Genomic DNA, 26,911 nt, shown 5'->3' with positions numbered 1-26,911 from the left:
TTCAGGAGGGAACAAAGTATTAAATTTACAAACAAATTCGCATTGTTTAGTAGTTGTGTGTGCTGTAGTGTTAAAACCTTCATTTACCGCACTTTGAAAGATGATTTGTGATCGCAGAAGATCGTGGACACTTGTCATTTTATCGATTTTTTGGTCCAAATTGCATCACTGGCTGCACTATTAGCAGCCGCCATTTTGGATTTGTGTTTACCTGTTTCAGATCACGTGACCTTGAGTCCGAGGAGGTCTGTTCGGAGTTTAGGGGTGTGCACACTTTTGCAAATAGTTTATTTGAATTTTTTCCCCCTAAAAGAACTTTTTCACTTTATTCATTTGCGCTAGCAGCGCTGATGCAAATTGTTACTCTCACTCAGGATCTTACTACTTTCTTCTTCTTGTCGTCGTAACATTTTTAGGATGCTATTTGTCCTTCAGTTTTCAACCAATCATCACCAAATTTCACAAGAAGAATATCTCCGGGCTGAATTACTTTGCTATGACTTTTGGTGCTGATCTGGATCACTGAACTGGAATGATCCATGAAAAACAGGATTTTTTTCAATCACTTATAATTCTGTCAATTTTCATGATTTTTTCAATCAGTTTTTTTTATTTTGTTCAGGGCAGTAGGGCACAACTTTTCCTCACTAAGCATCATTCTCTCTCTCTTTACATTTATTATATCACTGGCCGCATGGTTAGCGGCCACCGTTTTGGATTTGTGTTTACCTGTTTCAGATCACGTGACCTTGAGTCCAAGGAGGTCTGTTCGGAGTTTAGGGGTGTGCACACTTTTGTAAATAGTTTATCTCATCTCATTATCTCTAGCCGCTTTATCCTGTTCTACAGGGTCGCAGGCAAGCTGGAGCCTATCCCAGCTGACTACGGGCAAAAGGCGGGGTACACCCTGGACAAGTCGCCAGGTCATCACAGGGCTGACACATAGACACAGACAACCATTCACACTCACATTCACACCTACGGTCAATTTAGAGTCACCAGTTAACCTAACCTGCATGTCTTTGGACTGTGGCGGAAACCGGAGCACCCGGAGGAAACCCACGCGGACACGGGGAGAACATGCAAACTCGGCACAGAAAGGCCCTCGCCGGCCACGTGGCTCGAACCCGGACCTTCTTGCTGTGAGGCGACAGCGCTAACCACTACACCACCGTGCCGCCCAAAAGAACTTTTTCACTTTATTAATTTGTGCTAGCAGGGCTGGTGCAAATTGTTACTCTCGTTCAGGATCTTACTACTTTCTCCTTCTTATTATTATTATTGTTGTAGTAACATTTTTTAGGACACTATTTCTCCCTCAGTTTTCAACCAATCACCAAATTTCACATGAAGAATACCTCTGGGCTGAATTACTTTGCTATGACTTTTGGTGCGGATCTGGATCACTGAACCGGAATGATCCATGAAAAACGGAATTTTTTTCAATCACTTATAACTGTGTCCATTTTCATGATTTTTTCAATCAGTTTTTTCTTTTTATTTTGTTCAGGCGGCAGGGCACAACTTTTCCTCACTAAGCGTCATTCTCTATCTCTTTACGTTCCGGATCTATAGGGCACGTTGGCTGAGTCTCACGCGTGCTCTGGATGGTGTGCGCTGTGAACCGCTAATGACTCACACCAGCACTGGATTAAGGTGCAATTAGCGCGCATACATAAGGACGCCAAAGACTCATTCATGTTGCAAAGTATTGAGTTGTTTAGACGCATTACTGAGCCATGCGTTGCTTTGGTTTCCTAGTTTCTGAATTCCCAGTTCCTGTTCCTAGTCCTTTGATTCTGTGTTTGTCTGTGCCAACAATGTTCTCTTTGTGCCTCGTCTGACTGACTGCTTTTGTATTGTTTCTGATCTGTGCCTGCCAATCTGGACTGTTTGCCTGATTGCACTTTTCTTAATAAATATCTTCTGCACATACACTCGTCTCCACCCATCCCTGACAGGTACAGTGACCAGACGTCCCAGTTTGTAACAGCAGTGCTAATTACTGTGACTTTAGTCACAGTCTCTATCTAGTTTGTATACTTTGCTACTTCACATTAAAGATGGGAAAAGATCCGACATAATTAATCTTAGTTTGTCTTTTTTTTACTTCACAAAAACTTGCCATTTTAACAGGGGTGTGGAGAATTTTATATCCACTGTATATCAACGCACCCATTTTAATATACACAAGAGTGCTCTGAGAGCACAATATCCCCCGCTGGCAACTCTGCCATAACTCTGGTAAAATGAATTAAACGAAATTGCAAGATGCGTGTTACTGACATAACAAAGAATCCTGCCAAGTTTGGTGAAATTCCTCCAAAAACTGTGAGAGGAGTTAATTTCAGAAGGGGAGTGCCCTTCCTAGAATGGACGGATGGACATCGCCACGACATAATCCCCCTTCGGGCCTTTCGGCCAGTGGGGGCTAAAAATTGTGAGGGAAATTGATTTCAGAAAGCAAGCACACCTTGATGAAATTGTCAAAGTACAAGTTCTTTAATCAAGGGTCAAAACTCTGGTTGAATTTTCACAAACGAAATTAAATCGCAATCTGCGTATTACCGTCATATAACAAGGCCTTTTGCCAAGCTTCGAGAAATTCGACCAAAAATTGTGAGAGGAGCTGACGTCAGAAGGCGAGCACACCTTCATGAAATTGTGAAAATACAATGTTGTTAATCAAGGGCCACAACTCTGGTAAAATGCGACTGAATTGAACAAAATAACAATATGCGTACTACTGACATATCACAAAGAATCCCGCCAAGTTTGGTGAAATTCCCCCAAAAATTGTGAGAGGAGTTAATTTCAGAAGGTGAGCACCCTTCCCGGGATGGACGGACAGACGGACGGAAATCGCCACGACATAATCCCCCTTCAGGCCTTTCGGCCAGTGGGGGATAATTATTGTTTGCATAGTAACAGCTGTGAATAATAAACAGATTTTTTTTTTCATAATGTGGTTAAATTTTTTCCTTACGAGACATTCATGGAAAGAGTCTCGAGTGTCAGAGCTTTGTAACAGTCAGGGTGCTTTGTAAAGATTCCCACCATGGAAATTTTCAAAATAGAAATTCATGCTTTCCAGTTTCTCGTTTAAAAAGACATTGTGGTTTTTCAGCGAGAAAGAGAAAGAAAATGCGAGTGAGAGAGACAGAGAGAGAGCGCGAGATAGAGACAGAGATAGAGACAGACAGAGAGAGACAGAGATAGAGACAGACAGAGAGACACAGAGATAGAGACAGACAGACAGAGAGACAGACAGAGATAGAGACAGACAGAGAGAGACAGACAGAGAGAGAGACAGACAGGCAGACAGAGAGAGAGAGAGAGAGAGAGACAGGCAGAGAGACAGACAGAGAGAGAGAGAGAGACAGAGAGACACAGGGAGATAGAGACAGACAGAGAGAGAGACAGACAGACAGACAGAGAGAGAGAGAGACACACAGAGAGAGAGAGAGACACAGAGAGAGAGAGAGAGAGACAGACAGGCAGAGAGAGAGACACAGAGAGAGAGAGACAGACAGGCAGAGAGAGAGAGAGAGACCGACAGAGAGAGAGAGACAGAGAGACAGACAGGCAGAGAGAGACAGACAGAGAGGGAGACAGAGGCAGAAAGAGAGACAGACAGAGAGAGAGACAGAGAGATCGAGACAGACAGAGAGAGAGACAGAGAGACACAGAGAGAGAGACAGACAGACAGAGATAGAAACAAAGACAGAGAGAGAGATGCAGGTGAAGGAATGATTGTTTACTGTTGCGATAAAAGAAGTGATAACCGGAACATTCCGTCACATTAACTCTGACTACAAACCGTTAAACACACAAAAACACAACTGTGGTTCTGTCAGGAAACTGTACAGTGTAAAGTGTGAATTTGGTTCTCACCTTCATGGATCCCGCCGTAGACGTGGAGTTTGGGCCGGACCCGTCTCTGTACCGTGTTGAGTAACTCCACACAGCCCACTCTCTGGAGCTCCTTCGGCACCCAGTCTCTGAACCCTGAAGCCAACAGCACAGAGTTAATCAACACAGCGTGCATGCTAACGTAACCCGGCCCACTTCCTTCATCTCGGTTTGTCCGACATACAGCACACAGCATGTGTCCGAGCCGCACTCGTCTATCCTCAGTGCTCCTAAAGCAGCGACACTGTGTGCTTTCATAACAGTGAGATTTAGGTTCATTACACAGGGCCTGCCAACAACCAGTGGTTCAAATACAGCTGCCAAGGAAAAGCTAATCGCTTACATGTTAGCATATTACGTTACAGGATTATCTACTTGCTGATATGTATTTTTTTAATTTATTCCTGTTCGCTTTTAAATAGTTAGCACAAATTGAATTGAAAAGAAATGCAGCACTAAGGACTTGTTGGTCCATCATGTCTGTTCCGGCTTGTTTTTATACTCGAAAATAAATGTCTGGTTTTCAAAAAGGGGAAAAAAACAAACAAACAAACAAATAAAAGCACTTTCACTTTTTGGCCCCGTCCACACGAGTACGCAGCCTCACCCAATATGCTGTCGTTTTGAAAAACATCTCCGTAAACACGGCGTCGTTTCGATTCACTGGAAACGACCCAAAACACTGTAGTACATATGCCAGGCCTGTATGTGGCGCTGTGACGCCACAACACCAATACACTAAAACCGGAAGAGAAGCCATGGAGCATGCGTATAAAGGTCACGCGCTGTTTACAAAACAAGCTCATAACACGAGAAGTTTTGTTGCTCCTCGCAGTAACAAAAGCAGAAGGTTTTGTTGTAGCAGCCGTAATAGACCGAGTTGTTTCTGCAGTACGAGCACAAGCCTGTAGTCCGCCGTTGTTGTTGTTGTTGTTATGACGTGTCTAGCGGCGGCGGCTGAGGTTAAAGGTTAGAGAGGCGGGGCTTATATGTCATCGTTTCTGAAAAAATCCGCTTCGCCATCCAGACGACTCCGGGATATCCGGCGTTTTAGGATTTTCCCACTCTGGGACCCGTTTTCAAAAAATACCAGTTTCACACCTCGAAAAAGCCAGATCCGTCTGGATGTAAGGCCGAAACGATAAAGTATTTATGCGGATTCGACAAAAACGTACTCGTGTGGACGGGGCGTTTATGTGAAAGAGTCAAATGTTAAATGCCTCCAAGGTCAAAATCATCATGTATTCTTTTCATTATGGGGCCATTCAGTCGTCCCAGAGGACTAAAACACACACACACACACACACACACACACAAGCATGACAATAACCATCACCGTGACCTGATGACCTTAGCCCTTACCATAATCCTATATGTGTAACATTAACCTTGATCTTTAACCCCGCACTAATCATAAACAAAGAAACTGAATCGTTTAGTGTTTATACATCGACTGTCTGCAGGTATTAAGATAAACGTCATCTTTTTTTTTTTTTTTTTTTTAAACTGATGCTTGTAATTAAATTAGGACTTAAGAAAGAAATTTTGAGGTTTAAATGTGAAATTTTAGACTGAGGGACAACCAGCGTAATAAATGTCTGTACTTACTGAAACAAGTGCGCTATCTTAGTAATTACGTTACGACCTAGTTTCTTCAAGGAAAAAAAAAAGTAGAAAAAATCCAAGTACACACAGATTAGATTAATGGACTCGACTTTACCCAGAGGAGGACCGTGAGTCATGAGGATGTCGATGTCCTCAGGGATCTGGTTCCACTTGTCCAGCAGAGACTGACCACGAGGCAAGTTAAAGCCCCATCCATTAAACCAGGGCGTCCTGAGGAAACACACACACACACACACACACACTTTACAAATCTCACATCAGTCCCATTTCTCTACCAGACATGTGCAACACCAGGTCTTGTAGCAGAAAACCCAAAAGAAAACGTTATAAATAATGTGCTTGCACTATCAGATATCAAGGCCACGTCCATTGTCTGATGGAGCGGAGGTTATCTCCCGAGCAGCGACCCTGGAGCAGAGGTCACAGTCAGCGGCGGCCGATTGATCACGCTGTCAGCGCTGTTGAGCTGGAGCTTGTTAATGCGAGTTTTTATTTGCCCTGGGGAACGGCGCCACCGACAGGCCGTGCTAACATGGCTAACCCAGTCCAGACCCGGGCTGATCGAGGCCAGACGACGCTGACAGGCTGTTTGGATGAGGTCGGGGTGGGGGGAAAGGTCAGGGTCCCGGTGCTGGGAAGTAATGTTGAGTGACGGATGAAGATAAATATAAAGACGGCGCAGGAATAAGCGGGGCTTTTAGTTCACGGCGAGTCTCGAGGTTGGCTCTGAAAGCTGAGAGAGTTAAACACAAGCTGAGCTGATTATTATTAGTCGGGCGACTGTTGTGCTATAAGGGAAAATTTAAACAGCTCGAGTCACGCTGTTTTAGGAGAAACTCGGGATGGTAACGCTAACGCCGTTTCATCACATTCCGCCGTGGTTGATTATTTTCCGATAAGTGCATGGCTCATTCCTGATCATCACTCCCGGTCACAGTGCTTCTCTGTTTAAAAGAAGGCTGAGCTTTTGTGTAATTCGGTCACGTGGAAGAAGAATAGTAAACGTTTAAGTTCTCTAAATTTGGGTGATCTGAAGACGCATGACAGTGAAAAGAAAAATACCACAACGTGCAGTAAACTGTAATAAACTAAACAAACTCTGACGTGATAATGCAGAACTCATCTCATTATCTGTAGCCGCTTTATCCTGTTCTACAGGGTCGCAGGCAAGCTGGAGCCTATCCCAGCTGACTACGGGCGAAAGGCGGGGTACACCCTGGACAAGTCGCCAGGTCATCACAGGGCTGACACATAGACACAGACAACCATTCACACTCAGATTCACACCTACGGTCAATTTAGAGTCACCAGTTAACCTAACCTGCATGTCTTTGGACTGTGGGGGAAACCGGAGCACCCGGAGGAAACCCACGTGGACACGGGGAGAACATGCAAACTCCACACAGAAAGGCCCTCGCCGGCCACGGGGCTCGAACCCGGACCTTCTTGCTGTGAGGCGACAGCGCTAACCACTACACCACCGTGCTGCCCCAATGCAGAACTCAAAATATTTAAATTATATTGGCTGGCTTTGAGTGGTCTATCAGATATATTCCATTCAGCTAGCATGATATTGAACAAGTCGAACACGAGTTCATGAAAAAAAGCCAGACAATATTATTACTATTATTATTATTATTATTCATACACACTCTTCATATCAGCATTCTCGAAGGCCAACACTAGCTTACCCGTGACTCAGTGCTGTTAGCGCGGCAGTTCAGTTACCTTCTAGCTGGTGTAGTGTTAGCGAAGGCCAATGCTAGCGCAGTCGAGCCAATTATTATTATTATTTTCCCTGTATAATTTACTTAGTTCCTTTTAAAACCAACATCGACAGCTACACACAACGAAGCGACCTGGCAGCCAAAATTCTCTCAAAATCTTCCGTATTTAACGAAGCAAACCTCGCAGCCATGTTTGTTTACAAACTGTCCGAGTCACTCACTAGCGCGGAAGTTTTACATCTCCGATGTGTCACTTTTCCAGTTTTTTTGATGTCTGTTGGTATGTTTTTCTCTTGTAAATGTGCGTAAAGAATATCTCATGAAGTTTTGGTAGATTTCAGGTGTTCAACGCGTCTTCAGTTTATTTATTTAGTGCTTAATCCTAGCACTGGATTAATCCCGTCTTGTCTTTCTCAGTGGACAAAGAAATGACTGTGTACATGCGCAGCAGAAAAGTTGTCATTGGATCTTCATATGAGTGCTGACCTGTGACGCCACGTTGTCTTGACAACGTGCAATATTATAACAATATTGCACGCTCATTCTCCATTGGGGAGAGTGGTGTGATACATGGAAGATAAGCGATATGATAACAATATTGCATGCCATTAATAAACCCGCTAGAAGGGAATAGAATACATGTTTTTATTCCATGGAAAAAGTGGCCTGTATGTATAATAATTATCTATAATAAAGATATTTATGAGCTGATAGCTGAGTTGTCTATAAGCCATGTACGATGAGATTGAGTGGAATAACGGTTTTATTCTATCCACATTCACTGGATTTTGAGAAACTGAGCATTTTATGTTTATTTTTTGCAAATTCGATAAATAAAAACTTTATACAAAATGTCCAATAAGATCAGTCCTTCCCGGGTAGCAACTTGCTGGCAACGGCAAGAGTGCAAGGGGCATGACTGACTTGTGAGGCATGGGTCCTGGTCTGGTCTAGCTTCTCGTGGTGGGGGTTGTTTATGTGTTGGGTCATACAACAGGGACGAACAGACCAGGGTGGCAAGGACAGGATTGTCTCATCTGTCTGGTTACAAATCTGAGCGAAGCTGCTTCATGATGGAAGGCCTTACAAAGACCTGGAAAGTCATGGCAAAGCGGAAGCCATCACACATCCCAGCGATGGTGTGGACGGCTTAGTAAGTAAGTAAATATGGTGCCTCAGACTTTTGCACAGTCCTGTATTTAACTGTGATATTGTTAGCTGAGACTGAACAATACAGTAACATGCACAATACATCACTATCATCACCTGTATATCATTGGATTTAATTTTGGGGAAAAAAAAAGCGCACAATTTGCAGTCGGTGTAATTATTATGCAGTCATCATATTTGAGGGCCTTTTTTAAATAATCATGAATTCAACACTGAGCACAGGATCAGAATGATCATTAAAGCCGTTGCTCTGCAGCGCGACGTTACACAAATTCATCACCACCACCGTCTTTTATATTTACAGCTAAAAGACCAAAAAGTCCAAAGTATGAAGTTAATGGACACATTAGGAAAGTGCTGATTAGTCTCGATGGAGCTCCGTGTTTATAACAGAATTCGCTTTGCAATCTTTTTTTCTTTTGAAGACATGGCAAAATAAGGAGAGAGAAAGGCACAAATCATCTGATCTTTTTTTTTTTAAAAAGTCCATGTATACTGCATTCATTTATTTAAAAAAAACAGGAGGGAAAAAAACAAGATATTCAAAACAATTCTGGGGTTTGAAAGAAAGAAAGAAAGAAAGAAAGAAAGAAAGAAAGAAAGAAAGAAAGAAAGAAAGAAAGAAAGAAAGAAAGAAAGAAAGAAAGAAAGAAAAAGGAAGCAAAAGTGGACAAAGTAAAACCATAAAAGCAAAAAAAAAAAGGAAAGCATTCATTGGGAAAGAAAAAGAAAGAAAGAAAGAAAGAAAGAAAGAAAGAAAGAAAGAAAGAAAGAAAGAAGCAAAAGTGGACAAAGTAAAAGCAAAAAAGAGAAAGAAAGAAAATGAAAAAGTAAAAGAAAAGAAGGAAGCAAAATGGACAAAGTAAAAGAGAAAGAAAGAAAGAAAGAAAGAAAGAAAGAAAGAAAGAAAGAAAGAAAGAAAGAAAGAAAGAAAAGTGGACAAAGTAAACACAAAGAAAGAAAGAAAGAAAGAAAGAAAGAAAGAAAGAAAGAAAGAAAGAAAGAAAGAAAGAATGAATGAATGAATTAAAAAGTAAAAGAAAAAAGGAAGCAAAAGTGACAAAGTAAAACCACAGAAAAGCAAAAAAGGAAAAGAAAGAAACGGCGAAGAAGAAAGCAAAAAATAAGCAAAAAAGAAAACAAATATGATATTAAAAAAGGAAACAGAAAGAAAGAATGAACGAACTCTCAACTTTCTCCTCGGCTTGTTTTCATTATTACAAAACTAATACTGAAAAGCTGTTTCCTTTCTTTCCAGAGTTTCATTCTGAAACGAGAGAAATGAACACAGCATTCACACACTCCTGGACTCCGACGCTTTGCTTTGAGAAAGCCGAGCCGGATCGTGCCGCACTCCTTCCACACCGGACCGCGCTGGTCTGTGATTCTGCCTGAAACAATCGGACTGTTGATGTCCATGTTGATGTTTTAGCGCACGTGGAGCACCGTGACCTGAGGGCGTCAGATCTCAGCGGGTTTTTAACAGAATGTGTGGGTGGTGTGTGTGTGTGGTGTTTAGAGGGCAGTCTTCTGAAGACCACAAGACCTGACTGAGGTCTGTATTTAATAAATTACGCTGAGCAAGCACTGGAGGAACTGAGGGACTTGAGCAACCGCACACTTTTTTTCTTTTCCTCTTGAATTACATTATGAGGCTGGTGTTCGAATCCGGGAGCAGAGTGCCAATTATGGAAAAGAAGAGCAAGTCTCGAGCGATTCAGCGTGTCAGGCGTCTGTTCACCTTTAGAGAAGAATTACCGTATGGATTTTATTAACGTATCCACACACACACCTTCTAGATGAACACAATTTGTTCTAAATTACAACACACTATACTCTCTGTACTTTCTGCACTACACTATACATACACACTTAAAATAATGCATGATGATGACGACGACGACTAAAAAAATTAAAATACACTAAAGGAGTATTATAGTTTATTTGCAGCTTTGTCCTGGTTTGGACAAAAATGTAAATTGATGAGCTCCACGTAGTCCCTTCTGTAACCTCAAACAAAAACGAAAAGAAAAAGAAACAAAACCAGAAGCTCGAAAATGCTAGAAGAGTTCGTCTCTGGAAAGAAACAACAAGCTGTCGCTTCTCTTCAGCGTTCTTTCTCTGAGTAACCCCACTCGCCTGAACTATACACGAGAAACAAAACAACTCTATAAATACAAGCTGAGTAAAAGAGGAAAAAACATTCCCCCCCACCCCCCTTCTCATTTATCAGCTTTTGGTTTGTGGCGGGTCGTGCGGTCTGCATGAGTTCACGTCCAGGAAGAGCTGTCAGACTGCACCGATAAGCAGTGAGAGCGCCGGCTCCATCAACATACGCTGCCTAAACACGCGTCCTTCATCGGCCTGTGCTGCTTCAGTTCGAGACCCTTTACTCTGACTGAAGGCTACACGGCAACAAGGCTACAAGTAGAATCCGCTAATACAACCACACACGTTCAAAAAACTGTAAAAACACCAATACATATCATGAATCATATTTTACGTGACTAATATTGAGAGTGATGTGATCATACGTGCATAAAACAAATCTCATCATAAAAGCAATCATCATCACGGCTCGAACTCGGATCACAGTTCTGAAAAAATCTTTCGGTAATTTTTTTTCCCCCGCTAACCCTGCATTCACACCAGTAATGACACAATGTCACAAGTAACCGGTAATTTTCAACGCAAGAAAGAGCCACAATTTCGGTGGCAGCACAACAAACGCATTCGAATCAAGATTTTTTAAAAATAAATTTGACACAAATTGTTAATCTTGTTAATTGTAAATCAACAAATCCAAACTACTCCCTCGAATAGGGTATGTGTGGTCCGATGTTTGGTTGACGGTTATTTAGCACAAAAGTCTTTTAGCCCAAGTTCTAAAGTCTCTTAGCACAACTACAAGTTCTTTAGCACAAGATACAAGAACACTTTATAATGAATACTTACTGATCATGTTTAAAAGATGTTTGATGGATTTTTTTTAATGAAAGTTGCCGAGATCACCAATCAGTACACCGCTACAGCCAACTTAGTGGAAGTTTATTTCATTTGTTTACATATCACAGCTGTTGGTTACTTCTTAGTCGGCAAAACAAGTGTTATCTTTAGATTTGTGCTAAATTACTTTAGATTTGCACTAAAAGATTTTAGATTTGCGCTAAAAGACTTTTGTGCTAAATGACTTTAGATTTGCGCTAAAAGACTTTAGGTTTGCATTAAAAAAATTTAGGTTTCCGTTAAAAGACTTTAGGTTTGTGCTAAGACTTTGGATTTGCGCTAAAAGACTTTTGCGCTAAAAGACTTGATTTGCGCGAAGACACTTTAGATTTGCGCCAAAAGACTTTTGTGCTAAAAGACTTTGGATTTGCGTGAAGACACTTTAGATTTGCGCCAAAAGACTTTAGATTTGCACTAAAAGACTTTTGTGCTAAAAGACTTTAGATTTGCGCTAAAAGACTTTTGTGCTAAAAGACTTTGGATTTGCGCGAAGACACTTTAGATTTGCACCAAAAGACTTTGGATTTGCGCCAAGACACTTTAGATTTGCGCTAAAAGACTTTTGTGCTAAAAGACTTCGCCAAGACACTTTAGATTTGCGCTAAAAGACTTTTGTGCTAAAAGACTTTGGATTTGCGCGAAGACACTTTAGATTTGCACCAAAAGACTTTGGATTTGCGCTAAAAGACTTTTGTGCTAAAAGACTTTTGATTTGCACTAAAAGACTTTGGATTTGTGCTAAGACTTTGGAATTGCGCGAAAAGACTTTAGATTTGCGCCAAGACACTTTAGGTTTGCGCTAAAAGACTTTTGTGCTAAAAGACTTTGGAATTGCGCGAAAAGACTTTAGGTTTGCGCTAAGACACTTTAGGTTTGCGCTAAGACACTTTAGGTTTGCGCTAAAAGACTTTTGTGCTAAAAGACTTTAGATTTGCACTAAAAGACTTTGGATTTGTGCTAAGACTTTGGAATTGCGCGAAAAGACTTTAGGTTTGCGCTAAGACACTTTAGGTTTGCGCTAAAAGACTTTTGTGCTAAAAGACTTTAGATTTGCGCTAAAAGACTTTTGTGCTAAAGTCCCCACTAACAACCTTCAGTTCCTACTTACAGCTGCTTCCCATTTCAAATTTGATGTGCGGTAACAGGAGAAAACCTTACAACCTACAAAAAAACCTTATCTTCTCATTAAATCTCTATAGAGACATTGTGAAGAAAAAGAGAAAGCTTGGACAGAAGTAGGAGAGATTGTTGGTGGTTTTGATGAGTTGGTGAGTGTATGTTTGTCGTACATGTTGCTTGCTTTAACTTTCTTTGACGGATTAGTAATGTGGATCACATAACCTGTAAACCCAACAACCAATTTTGACACCGATTAGTGCATTGTTTGAATTTCGGTTTAACTAGCTACAGCTACAACAATTTCTCAATGGAATAATAATAATAATAATAAAAAGCAACAGCAAGCAACAGTATCAATCACTACACACCCATTAAAGACAAATTACAAGTAACTTATCACTTGCTGGTGGTAAAGCTGGGGTAGGAAACACTGAAGAAACCAGCAAGAGTAAGCTAGATTTTGAAAGTATCCAACTGAAAAATCCCACCCTCTCCCTTCAGCCCTCCATCTGAAGCCATTCGTTCAAAACACATGTCCGTGCACCGCCTGACGACTGCTGGCGGATCTCAACTACCTCGTGTCTCATTCACATGTAAGAAAAACACCTTAACATTATCATGCACAAGCGCTGCTGACTGGTGGTTTTCTCCACCTACACAGACGGTCTACGCCGGCTACTCCATCCATCCATCCATTATCTGTAGCCACTTATCCTGTGCAGGGTCGCAGGCAAGCTGGAGCCTATCCCAGCTGACTACGGGCAGAAGGCAGGGTACACCCTGGACAAGTCGCCAGGTCATCACAGGGCTGACACATAGACACAGACAACCATTCACACTCACATTCACACCTACGGTCAATTTAGAGTCACCAGTTAACCTAACCTGCATGTCTTTGGACTGTGGGGGAAACCGGAGCACTCGGAGGAAACCCACGCGGACACGGGGAGAACATGCAAACTCCGCACAGAAAGGCCCCTGTTGGCCGCTGGGCTCGAACCTAGAACCTTCTTGCTGTGAGGCGACTGTGCTAACCACTACAGCACCAATGCAATGCAAACTACGAATATGGATATTGTTCATATGTACAGCTGCTGACTAGCTTTCGCAATACGTCTCCAGTATGTCTGTCTCGATTTCTGGAAGTCTCCAGTCATGCGCACTGAGAACATGGGCGGAGTGTGTGGAGGCAGGCTGGAAGACGGGCAGGTATGCCATCCAGTCGTTTCATTCGAAACGAATTTGAGTGTGTTACAAGTCATTGTTTACTCAGAATGACTCAGCATCCATGTTAAAAAAAAAAAAAAGGCATGTTCAACTCTTCAACACAGTTCTCAAATCTCAAACAGCTTCCTATTCACAATACAATATGCTCACTACTAGGGCAGAAAAATAGTACTGTGGCTCCTAAGTAGTGCACTACATGTCCAATAGAAAAGCATTCAAGTCTCAGCCAGTGCGTTTTCAGCTTGAAAATTGATGCATAATTTAAAAATATGCAAAAATATGCGGCGCTGTTAATGGTATTCATTTATTCCAACCCGTTTTTGTACACCAAGGGTCATTTGGCCAAAAGGTTTCGAAACACGGGACCTTAAACATTCGACTGTAGTTTTTTCCCCCCTTTAAATGTGTAAATGGTGTAAAATTCGAGTAATGTGTGTGCAGATCTAGTGTGTATTATTTTTGTGAAAGAACAAGATCAACTGTGAGCTACCACTCACTTACATATCCCCCCGCTCTCGCTTATATCAGAATGAAAGCGATCGAAGGAATAGGACACTTATTATGAATGTTGACTTCAACAAATAATTAACTCTGAAAGACGTAAAGAGGGCGGCACGGTGGTGTAGTGGTTAGCGCTGTCGCCTCACAGCAAGAAGGTCCGGGTTCGAGCCCCGGGGCCGGCGAGGGCCTTTCTGTGTGGAGTTTGCATGTTCTCCCCGTGTCCGCGTGGGTTTCCTCCGGGTGCTCCGGTTTCCCCCACAGTCCAAAGACATGCAGGTTAGGTTAACTGGTGACTCTAAATTGACCGTAGGTGTGAATGCGAGTGTGAATGGTTGTCTGTGTCTATGTGTCGGCCCTGTGATGACCTGGCGACTTGTCCAGGGTGTACCCCGCCTTTCGCCCGTAGTCAGCTGGGATAGGCTCCAGCTTGCCTGCGACCCTGTAGAACAGGATAAAGCAGCTAGAGATAATGAGATGAGATGAGAAGTAAAGAGCAGTGTCTCTCCCCGGGGATTTCAAACAGCATCCTGGTAAACTGTCATTTTGAAATAGCGTCCAAATCCATGCTATATGTTTCGTAAATACACTCAGCCAGTAAACAGGAAGTCGATGTGCGACAGACCTGAAAACGGTATACATGGTATAGAACCCCAAGCTGAAGCTCGGTACCAAATATCAAGCAGTTGCGATTTGTAGTTGCTGAGAAAAGTGTTATGAAAATTTTGTAAATCCATGCTATATGTTTTGTAAATACATTCAGTCGGAAAACAGAAATTCAATGTGGGACGGACCTGAAAACGGTATACATGGTATAGAACCCCAAGCTGAAGTTTGGTACCAAGTGGCTATTTTATTATTATACCAAATGTTTTTTTTTTTAATTATACCCCCCTCCTTCGGTATGGAATCAATTTTGTGCCAAAATGTTCATACAATACTTTTGAAATATCAAACAAAAACGACAAATCAAAATACAAAAAAAGTCAATTTTTTTTAGACTGGCAAACAAATTTTTCGTGTAATCGTGCAAAATATCAGTCTATTACTCTTCAGAAACCTTTTATTTTTGTTCCGCGTCTTTCTCAGTTTTGTTTGACGTACTTTATTTTGGTTGCGATTCCAGCTTTCTCGTTTGCGCTCCCTGACTTTTTGCTTGCAGTTTTGGCACAAACTTGACGTGTGGGTGGGCTGTCCAGGAATGCATTCCCATTGGCTAACTTGTGTTTGACTGACAGCTACGCTCAGCCATTCCCTACTCGGATTCTGGCGGACTGTTTGACGAGTGACCGATCCATTGACGGTAAACAAGGATCGAGTGGACTTCAGTGGCGACTATGATACTGAATTAATTCAACAAAGTGTAAGTGCGGGACAAATGTGCTGTATGTGTTGCAGTAGTACACATTATGCAGGTGTTTCGTGGCAAGTCAAATGTTAGCCTTAGCTCCACTACCCAATATAATAGCTGTCTTGCTAACGTTAAACACGCCTGCATAATGTGTACTACTGCAACACATACAACACATTTGTCCTGTACTTACACTTTGTTGAATTAATTCAGTATCATAGTCGCCACTGAAGTCCACTCGATCCTTGTTTACCGTCAATGGATCGGTCACTCGTCAAACAGTCCGCCAGAATCCGAGTAGGGAATGGCTGAGCGTAGCTGTCAGTCAAACACAAGTTAGCCAATGGGAATGCATTCCTGGACAGCCCGCCCACACGTCAAGTTTGTGCCAAAACTGCAAGCAAAAAGTCAGGGAGCGCAAACGAGAAAGCTGGAATCGCAACCAAAATAAATTACGTCAAACAAAACTGAGAAAGACACGGAACAAAAATAAAAGGTTTCTGAAGAGTAATAGACTGATTTTGCACGATTACATGAATAATTTGTTTGCCAGTCTAAAAAAATTTACTTTTTTTTTTTAGTATTTTGATTTGTCGTTTTTGTTTGATATTTCAAAAGTATTGTATGAACATTTTGGCAGAAAATTGATTCCATACTTCGGAGCAGGGGTATAATAAACTTCTAGGGTTTGCTATAGGCATGGTATAATGCACAGAACAGGCCAAAGCAAACCTCTTTAATGATAACAGTGAAAGTATGTGCATGTGTGTGTGCGCATATGTGATGGATGGGAGAGTAAATAAAGGTGAGCAGCTGCTTTGAACCCATGCTCTATATCGTACAAAATTACTTCTTACTAGGCTTTAGGGATGTTTAGTTCCTACCATTAGAGCAACAGAAGGATCAAACACAGGCATCGATATGCCATGTCAAAAAGAAAGCAGGAATTCCTGGCACGGCCAGAAGAATAACCTTGTCTTATCTGATCCTCGACTCAAAATAAACATAAATCTGAACAAGCAGAGTGAGTGTGTAAGGGCCGTGGCTACAGGGTAGCAACGATAAACTATAGGAAGGTTCAAAATGTACAGATGAAGCAGAGCACAAGTCATTGATGAAATATATAAAATGCTACTGTTTCAATATAATATGTGGTCCATCGTGTATATCAGATTTTTGAATTTCTTTTTTTTTAATCCGTGACCTTTGTATGCTTTTGTTTCCATCTGAATTCTCCAAACGTAAAGTCGTAGTGAAGGAAGAATGAAGTCGAACCTGTCAGTCAGTGAGCCTTTACAGAGCAATAGTGTGTTTTGGCTACCTCAGCACTTCAGGTTAGTGAACTCTCACTGACCCAACCCCATACACACACACACACACACACACACTCTCTTCAGGTTATTTATGAAGCAGAGCAGCAATCTAGAACTTCTCCAGCTTCTAGGCATCGTCCACATCAGCCCCTCAGCCTCTCGGAGACAAAAAGGTTCAGTGAAATATTTATCTGACCTTAACAGGGCATTAGCGGAAAAGAGAGGGAGAGAAAATGAGCGAGAGTAATGAGAGAGAAAGAACGATAAAGACGGACAATGTCAAAAGTGATATTGGAGAAGACGAGCAGAGACTGGTCACAGGGTCACTCTCGGGTGAACGGTAGAGCGAGAGAACGAGCACAAAAACAGAACTAGCGAGAAAGAAAGAGAGGAAATGAGAGGGTTTGGGGATTTCCTGTCTACGCTGCTTCTGCACAGGGTTAGTGGTCCATGCTTCCTCAAGACCTGGTGATTTTGTTCATTTTTTAATGGCTAAATTTAAATAATTCTAAGATTAAATAATACTGGCTGGCTTTTTTTTCGTGGTATATCAGATATATTCCATTCAGCTAGCATGATATTGAACGAGTCAAAGACGAGCAGCTGAATGGAATATATCTGATAGACCATGAAAAAAAAAAACAGCCATTATCTCATCTCATCTCATTATCTCTAGCCGCTTTATCCTGTTCTACAGGATCGCAGGCGAGCTGGAGCCTATCCCAGCTGACTACGGGCGAAAGGCGGGGTATACCCTGGACAAGTCGCCAGGTCATCACAGGGCTGACACATAGACACAGACAACCATTCACACTCTCATTCACACCTACGCTCAATTTAGAGTCACCAGTTAACCTAACCTGCATGTCTTTGGACTGTGGGGGAAACCGGAGCACCCGGAGGAAACCCACGCGGACACGGGGAGAACATGCAAACTCCACACAGAAAGGCCCTCGCCGGCCACGGGGCTCGAACCCGGACCTTCTTGCTGTGAGGCGACAGCGCTAACCACCACACCACCATGCCACCTCACAGCCATTATTATTATTATTATTATTATTATTATTATTATAACACATACACACACTTCATATCAGCATTCTCAAAAGCCAATGCTAGCTTACCTGCGACTCGGTGCTGTTAGTGAAGGCTAATGCTAGTGCAGTCAAGCTGAATATTATTTATTATTTTTTTTTCCCTGTGTAATTTACTTAGTTACTTTTAAAATCAACATCAACAGCTAGACACAATGGCGCAACCTGGCAGCCAAAATTCTCTCAAAATCTTCCGCTTTTAACAAAGCAAACCTCACAGCCATGTTTGTTTATAAATTGTCACTCGTGGGCACGGAAGTTTTACATCTCCGACATGTCTCTTTTCCAGTTTTTTAATGTCCGTTGTTATGTTTTTCTCTTGTAAATATGTGTGAAGAATATATAATGAAGTTTTGGTAGCTTTTCAGGTTTTCAACGCGTCTTCACTTTCAGTTTATTTATTTAGTGCTTAATCCTAGCACTGGATTAGCCTCATCTTCTCTCTTTCCCGGTGGACAAAGAAACCATTGTGCACACGCACAGCAGAAAAGTTTTGTCATTGGATCTTCGTGTGATGTCATGTTGTCTTGACAACATGCAATGTTGTAACAATATTGCACGCTCATTCTCCATTGGGGAGACTGGTGTAATACATGGAGGATAAGTGATATGATAACAATATTGCATGGCATCAATAAACCCGCTAGAAGGGAACAGAATACATGTTTTTATTCCATGGGAAAAGTGGCCTGTATGTATGATGATTATTCATAATGCACAATATTTTTACAAGTGGATCCACAATGAGGAAAAGGTTTTTTTTTATAATCAAGAATCAACAACCTTTACAAATCAATTCAAATCTAGCTCTGATAAATGACTCCCCCTCCCCCCATCAATCACCACTGGAATTGTGCAGAAGCCTGAAGTGATGTGTAACTGATTCAAAAAAAAAAAAACCAGACTGAAGTGTCTATTCACCTCTTTTTGCAAAAGGGCCTATCCCAGCTGACTATGGGAGAGAGGCAGGGTAACCCTGGACAAGTCACCAGGTCATCACAGGGCCGACACATAGAGACAAACAACCATTCACACTCACATTCACACCTACGGTCAATTTAGAGTCACCAGTTAACCTAACCTGCATGTCTTTGGACTGTGGAGGAAACTGGAGCACCCAAAGGAAAACCACGCAGACACGGGGAGAACATGCAAACTCTGCACAGAAAGGCCCTCGTCGGCCACTGGGCTGAAACCCAGAACCTTCTTGCTGTGAGGCGACAGCGCTAACCACTACACCACTGTGTCGCCCTACCAGTGAGACCATTTCTCCATAATGTATCTGGAAGAAGAAAATGTCTGCCATCATTAAACGCCGACTTTCATGGCCATCTGAAATTGCACAAGTTTTGTGGGAATATTTAAGGAAGTCAATCCTGGTCTCGAAGCTGGGGCTGGTAAGGAATTTTAAGCAATTCCACAATTCTAAAAGTCAGGGCTGGTTCTCTGCTTAGGAATAGTTAAGAGATGTTCATTTGGGAAGGCTGGACCTCTGACTCAAGAAGCCCAGCCCTTTGACTTGAGAAGCCCAAAGATTCGAGAGGTCTAGAAGCTTGAAGTGGCCTTCTGATTCCTGGCCAGTCCTGCTGGTTCAGAAGCACTGGCCAGTCCTGTGAGTCTAGAAGTCCAGGCCTTTATTTATTTATTTATTTATTTATTTATTTGTCACATGTACACCCAAGCACAGTGAAATTCATCCTCTGCATTTAACCTATCTGAAGCAATGAACACACGCAAGCAACAAGCACACACACATACCCAGAGCAGTAAGCAGCTATGTTATAGCACCCGGGGAGCAGTTAGGGGTTAGGTGCCTTGGTCAAGGGCAGTTCAGCTCAAGGCTGCCACCACGTTAACCAAACCGCACATCTTTGAACTGTGGGGGAACCCGGAGCACCCGGAGGAAACCCAAGCAGACACCAGGTAGAACATGCAAACTCTACACAGAAAGGACCCCGTCGGCTGCTGGGCTTGAACCCAGAACCTTCTTGCTGTGAGGCAACAGTGCTAACCACTGCACCACCGTGCCGCCCCAGTCATATGAGTCTAGAAACCAGGAGTTGTTCCCACAAGTCAAGAAGCCAGAGAGTGGTACCACAACTCAAGAAGCCAGGGGTTTGTTAACAGGGGACTTGAGAAACTTGGACCAGTCCACCTGACTAAAGAAGCTCGATCTGTTCCCCTGACTCAAAAAGATTCAGCAGGTCAAGAATCCTGGATTAGTCCTCTCAATTTTTTTTTTTTTTTTAAGAAGAAGAAGCTTTTGTCACATGCACACTCAAGCACAGTGAAATTCATCCTCTGCATTTAACCCATCTGAAGCAGTGAACACACGCACACCCACACACCCAGAGCAGTGGGCAGCCGTACTACAGCACCCGGGGAGCAGTTAGGGGTTAGGTACCTTGCTCAAGGGCACTTCAGCCTAAGACTGCCCCATTTTTAACCTAACCTAACTGCATGTCTATAGGACCAGGAGGAAACTGTGTGTGCAAACTCCACACAGAAAGGCCCCCCCATCAGCCACTGGGCTCGAACTCAGAACCTACTCACTGTGAGGTGACAGTGCTAACCACTACACCACCATGCCACCCAGTTCTTTCAGCTGCTCCTGTTAGGGGTCACCACAGTGGATCTGTTCCACATATTTTTGATTTGGCATAGGTTTTACACTGGATGCCCTTCCTGACGCAACCCTCCCCAGTCTATCTGGTCTTGGGACCAGCACCAAGTATACACTGGCTTGTGCAACCCCAGTGACTGGGTATTTTTTAAACCGGAGAACCCAGAGGAAACCCATGCAGACATGGGGAGAACATGCAAAATCCCCATAAAAAGGCCCCTGTCAGTCATGAGGTTCAAACCCGGAACCTTCTTTCTGTGAAGTGACACTGCTAACCACTACACCACCGTGCTGTCCTCTAACTCTGGCAGCATTAAAAAGCTGGAGTTAGCCCAGTGTCTCTGGTAAATGTGAAATCTTTGCGAGGAAATGCTTGTCGGCAAAATAGCTTCCTGGATTGTTTGTTGATTTCTATCCTCTCCAGCTGTGATTCACACTTCAGGAGTTCTTGCCAGGTTCTCCCCCCTCCCCTTTATAATTAGGCTTTTCATTTACTCCGTCTTTCAGCACTAACCCTCGCAAGCTAGGCTCTGTACCAGATGCTAGAGTTCTTCAATGACTTCTAGCCACAGGAAAAAAAACAAAAAAACAGAATTCAGTGTCGTACTACCTGCTTGGTTCCAATGTCTAACATAGGCTCTCTGTCAGCAGATGGTTTCAGGGTCAACCTCTGGAACCTTTTTGGCCAAATGTATTATCTACCTTTAAAAAGGTCCCTAGAAAAGGTCTGATTCAATAGAAAAGCTTCTCGAAGCACAGGTAATAATATATTGCCTGAAAATAAAGGCCAAGCCCTCACTCATAGGTCTGAAAATAACCAAGGTGAGAACACCTGACAAATGACTGTGCCGGGGAGGGGGTTGGGAGGTGGACCAGAAGTCACTTCATAATTCACATGGCTGGGAAAGTGAGTCCCGGTGGTCTAGAGAAGAATGCACTGTTCAAATGTAATACTATATTTTTGCTAGGAGTTTACTTTCCCACACACATATATAAATATAGGGTGATAATCAGCTCGTGCAAAACCATGCAGAGTGTTCAGCACACAGCTGAGAGAAACAACAGCTTTGTCTTCTTTCTTTTTTTCATCTGTGTGATCCTGAAAGCACAAACCTAATCAAACTCGAAAAGTCAGATCCCATCTGCTCTGCAGCCATTCAAACGTTGATCAGATCTAACGATGCATATCCTTTTCCTGATCAAGCCTTGGAACCAAAGCAGAACTCCCTGTGGTAAGCCAGACCCTGTCCAATGCTGTATCGATACTTAAATCACTGTTTCACATGATTTACTGTCCAATAAACACCGAGATGGGTTGCAGGAAAGGAACCTTCAAAAAGCGGATCGTTTATCTGGATACCTGTCAGGCACACACAGCTCTCCGAATTAAAGCCTTAGCTAGGTATTCTTGCAAGGCTCCCTCGGTTAAATTATGCATAATGCCTGCAGCTTATGTAGGCAGCTATTTGGTTTACAGCTATTCAGAATGCGGATTTATAACCTATTCAGTGTTTGTTCATGACTGACTGTCAGCTAGAATAAGGCATGCATAGTAGAATCATCAGCGGAGAGAATGTGAACTCCAGTGTTACCGCTGGGTTCAGAAACCAATAACAATTGTTCAAAAAAAACATAACAAATGACAGCTTCCTAAAGTACCCAGTAGAGCCAATTACTGGCATAGGGACAAAGAGTGATGGATTTGTTCAATTCACAACAGGCAGTGGTCCATGTGCATCCCAAATAAACCCAACGCATTACTGAACTCTCATTACTTGTGTATGGAAGACATCGGGACTCATGAGGATGGTGCTGGGAGTGGGAATAATGATTGTTGTTGCACTGACAAATGTTCATGAATATCGGGTTGCTTAAAATCTGAACCATCCAGATGACTTGCACAGCCACTTGGCTATGGTCTTCTCAGTGAAGACTATATGAAAGCATTCCAAGGTAGGTCAGGGTTGCGCTGGACGCAGAGCCGACCCCAGGAACACTGGCTGTAAGATGAAACCAGAATGTCAAGGACGTAGTAGGTCAACTGGCCTGCCATCAAAACAACCATGACTCCCAAAACATCAAACAGAACTGAAATGTGACAACGTGAGAGAGGACCAACCTCACGAGAAATTGTTTACAACAGGAAAATCAACAAAGGATTTCCTAAATTGTGTTCCCAGAAGGAAAATCGACCCAAAACGTCGATCAGAACTGAATTCACATCATAAATGAGAGAGGAGATACAATTCTAGTCAGAAGAAAATGTGTTAAATTGACCTAATTACGAACTGGTTAGCCAAAATTTGACAATACAACGACCGAGTTTTGTGCAGAAGGTCAAGTTCTTTCAAATAAAACAATCAGAACTGAAATCCATTAAGAACTGAGGGAGGGAGGAGACACGAGTTAACTGAAAATAAACAAAAGTGTAAACAAATTGTTTACAACAAGAACATCAAGAAACAAATGACTAAGTTTCGTTCCCCGAAGGAAGATCGACCCAAAATATCGATCAGAACTGAAATCAGGTGAGAACTGCGACAGGAGATGCAATTCTATTGAAAAGTCCGAAAACTCATTAAGGCGACCTAATTAGCAGTTCATTAGCAAAATTTGACAATACAACGACTGAGTTTTGTGCAGAAGGTCGAGTTCTTTCAAATAAAACAATCAGAACTGAAATCCATTGAGAACTGAGGGAGGGTAGCCTAGTAAACTAGACCCACCTGCCTAGCGGCCAAAAATATTTTGCCTAGCGAATGGGTCTAGCCTCGCACCATATAAACAAAAACACCCCGGGCATCAAATCGTGCCCGCCAATCACAACGCAAGGTTTTTGTTTGGATTCTTTGGGCGGGCTTTTGCAGGAGTGACGACAAAGCTGCGCGACGCTGGAGAAAGCGCAACGGGAAAGATGGCTACAGCTAGTGAACAGCACGCGTTTGACTCCGCTTTGGAATCAGTTTTAGAAGAATTAGACTTGGAGTTTTCGTTGAAACATGAGCAGGAAGAGGCTCTCCGCTCATTCCTTTTCAAGAAGGACGTTTTCGCTGTTTTGCCGACCGGCTATGGCAAAAGTCTGATCTACCAGCTGGCTCCGCTCGTAGCCAAAAGGATGGGGCTAGTTTGTGCAGTACGAAGAATTAATAAACAGCTTTGAAACATTACTTTTTGATTGTTTCTTATTTTCCTGTTATTTTAAATTTAAGGGAAATTATTTCACCAAACACCACTAAATAAAAACTCTCAAAAACAGTTTAAGCAAACCCTTGAAAAACACTTGAAAAAAATAAGAGTGTATGTTAAGTATGTGGTACAGACTCCAAACCTGTGGTCATTATCTCCAAACTTCTTAATATCTAGAACCTGTTTATTAATTAATACGCATTTTGAAAAATTATTTATTTCAAGGCCTCCCCCACTGCTTTCTGTCGCTCTGACTACGTCACAGTCACTGTTGCGCTGATTGGTCAGAGCGTTGGCCTATACGCACAGAGACAGTTTGAAAGACAGCGGTTTGTTCCACCCCCACCCTTCAGAAATGTCTACGGATCGAGGCCAGACTAAATATTCACATTTAGTCTGGCTTGCCAGGCTAGAGGGAGGGAGTAGATACAATTAACTGAAAATGAACAAAGTTGTAAACAAATTGTTTACAACAGGAAAATCAACTAACAAACAACCAAGTTTTGTTCCTCAAGGGAAGCTCTACCGAAACATCGATCAGAACTGAAATCAGATGAGAAATTGGAGAGGAGATACAATTCTAGTGAGAGGCCTGGAACGTTTGTTAATTTGGCCTAATTAGCAAAAAATCTGACAAAACAAACAACGGCCAAGTTTTGTGCGGAGTGATGAGTTCTTTGAAACAAAACGATCGGAATGGAAATCTGTGTAGAACTGACGGAGGAGATACGATTGCGGACGACGAATGGACGCCATGCCACGACCTTACGGACAGATGTGCTAAACACCCTCTGGATACCAGTCCATTCCGATGCATCCAAGCTATTAGCAATAAAATTGGGGAAGCCATGGCTTAATGGTTCGAGAAGCAGCTTTGGGACCAAAAGGTTGTCGGTTCGATTCCCTGGACCAACAGGAATAGCTGAAGTGCCCTTGAGCAAGGCACTTAATCCCCAACTGCTCCCCAGGCTGCTCTGGGTGTGTTGTATGTCGCTCTTATCCAGAGCGACATACTGCTAAATGCCTGTAATGGAAAATACTTCGAGGATGCATCTTGTTTTCTGCGGGAGAAAATCCAAAACTCAAAGCAAGCACGAGCCATTTCTTGTTTATCTCACAACTCTCGCTGGCACACTTTTCGTAACGTACATGATTCCAAGGGACAAAGCCGTGCTACGGTTGCCATGGCAACACCAGCGACAATTCCCCCCCCCCCCCCCCCCAAAAAAAAAAAAAAAAACTCACTTGTGGCTTTCCTATACAAAGCTCGCACTCGATGCGGACCAAGGTCACATGACTGTTGTCTGCTTCTCTAAGAGGATTAGAAGGGAAAAGTCTTTGATTTACGAAAGCTGGGTGTAAAGCTTGTTCCTCAGTCGAAGCACTCACAGGGGCTGGTGATGGGAATATATATATATAGCCGTACATCATACACAGCATTACGTTAAGGAGTGTATGCTGGTCTGTTCCATCTTTTAGGTCATCTTGTAAGTGTGAGTTGCCTTGGGGGGGGGAATGTGTGGGATACTAAAGATATCTGGAACAAATGTTGTTTGAATAATCATCAGCCTTGTCTGGGTCAGAAGCAGAAAAAGGTCAGAACCACCATGAAATGAAAGCATGATAAATAATCTTTTTTTTTTTAAAGGAGAACTTGTGTATCGTGTATCTGTTGGCCCCACAACACAGACCAGCATCGCCGAGAGATTCGAGCCTGGCTGAACTCTTTGTGCCGAGAAGAATGAGGCAGTGGAAATGACCTCGGTGCTTGTTGGGGCCCCAGGGTCAGGAAGGTCAGCACAGCCTGGGTCAGCCCAACGTCTGATCCACAATCCCAACAAAGAGGCAGGATGTTCAGGAACAAAGGCCACTTCCTGCAGGAGAGGCTGGGAAAAAGCAGGACCGAAAGAGTCCCACCCCCCCTCCCTCGACCCCACATGGCTGCTTCTGCCTGCTCCGAACCAAGAATCTCATTTCCTCTCAGCAGCCAGAGAGCTAAAGATATTTGGTTTTTCTGGGCAAGATCTTCTTGCTTCTTTTCTGTTTGCAATCTCGAGTACTGCTCGCTGCAAGTTCAGAGCATTTTTTTTTTTTTTTTTAGAAAATAACAAAATTGTTGGAGCACAGGCCTTGAAACCTCCCTCTCCCAATAAAGACGTTTATGATAGACTATACCAAGGGTATATCGCCGGAGTAGCAAAGAGACGCCCTGAAAACAAGGGCAATCTCAGAGAGGACCAAAAATGATGACGTTTTTGTAATTACAGCCCCCCCCTGCCCCGAGACCAGCGTTCGACTTGCCTTGCACTGCGATTAAGACCATCCAAAAACAAACAAGTTCTCCAGGCGGCTATCACTCGTCTCCATGGTCTCGTCCTTGGACTTTTCATCCAAATCACACTTTCACACAGCCTTGAGATGCAGAACAAAAGTGAGCCTCAAAAATCTTATACCTGCTCACAGACGACAACTTAACTCAAAGATAGAACATTTATGGCATGTGTGTCTGTCTCTTAAATAAGTTCTTACAGCAAATACTGCTAGCTCCGGCCAAGAGGTCCATTCAAACACATTTCTTCAAGGGGACATGCAAAACCCTGCTAGATTATTTCATATTATTCCCTGAAATGTGTTTGTAAAGTATGCAAGTTTTTTCAATTGAAGAAAAAAAAAAAAAACACCTCACCTTGGTTCTTTTTTCTCATGCTGTTTTAGCATGGTACGAAAACCTGATAGTCAGGCTTGTAGTACTTGAGTCCAGAACTCAGACTTGAGTCCGACTCGTGCCCTAATTTTAAGGACTTGTGAAAAAAGCAAAAAATAAGAGGAAAAGAAAAAAGAAAAAAAAGCATACATGGTAAAAAAGAACAGACAATAAAAATGGGGAAAGAAAAGGGAAAAGGATAAGAAGAAAGCAAAAAAGGAAAGAAAGCAAAGGAGAAAAGGGAGAAAGAAAAATCTAAAAAGATAACAAAAAGGGAATAACAAAAAAAAAGCAAGAAAGGTAGCAAATAAGAAAGAGAAAGAAAGAAAGAGGCTGATAAGGCAGTATACTGAAA

At 42.6% G+C, this 26,911-nt stretch overlaps 1 protein-coding gene across 2 annotated transcripts in view; it reads right to left on the bottom strand.

Annotated features, from left to right (window-relative positions):
* The window catches only part of mpped2 (metallophosphoesterase domain containing 2b), a 102,272-nt gene that overhangs the window by 5,896 nt on the left and 69,465 nt on the right, over positions 1–26,911 (bottom strand). For both annotated transcript variants that reach the window (XM_060927047.1, XM_060927048.1), the window contains exons 5-6: positions 5,633–5,748; positions 3,895–4,008 (exon numbers count right to left, since the gene is read on the bottom strand). In XM_060927047.1, coding sequence (XP_060783030.1) covers positions 3,895–4,008; positions 5,633–5,748 — 230 coding nt within the window. The remainder of the gene's footprint in view (positions 1–3,894; positions 4,009–5,632; positions 5,749–26,911) is intronic.

Source organism: Neoarius graeffei, chromosome 8 (genome assembly GCF_027579695.1).
Source record: "Neoarius graeffei isolate fNeoGra1 chromosome 8, fNeoGra1.pri, whole genome shotgun sequence".
Taxonomy (NCBI): domain Eukaryota; kingdom Metazoa; phylum Chordata; class Actinopteri; order Siluriformes; family Ariidae; genus Neoarius; species Neoarius graeffei.
The sequence above is the reverse complement of the archived record's forward strand: the minus strand, read 5'-3'. Positions and strand labels throughout refer to the sequence as shown.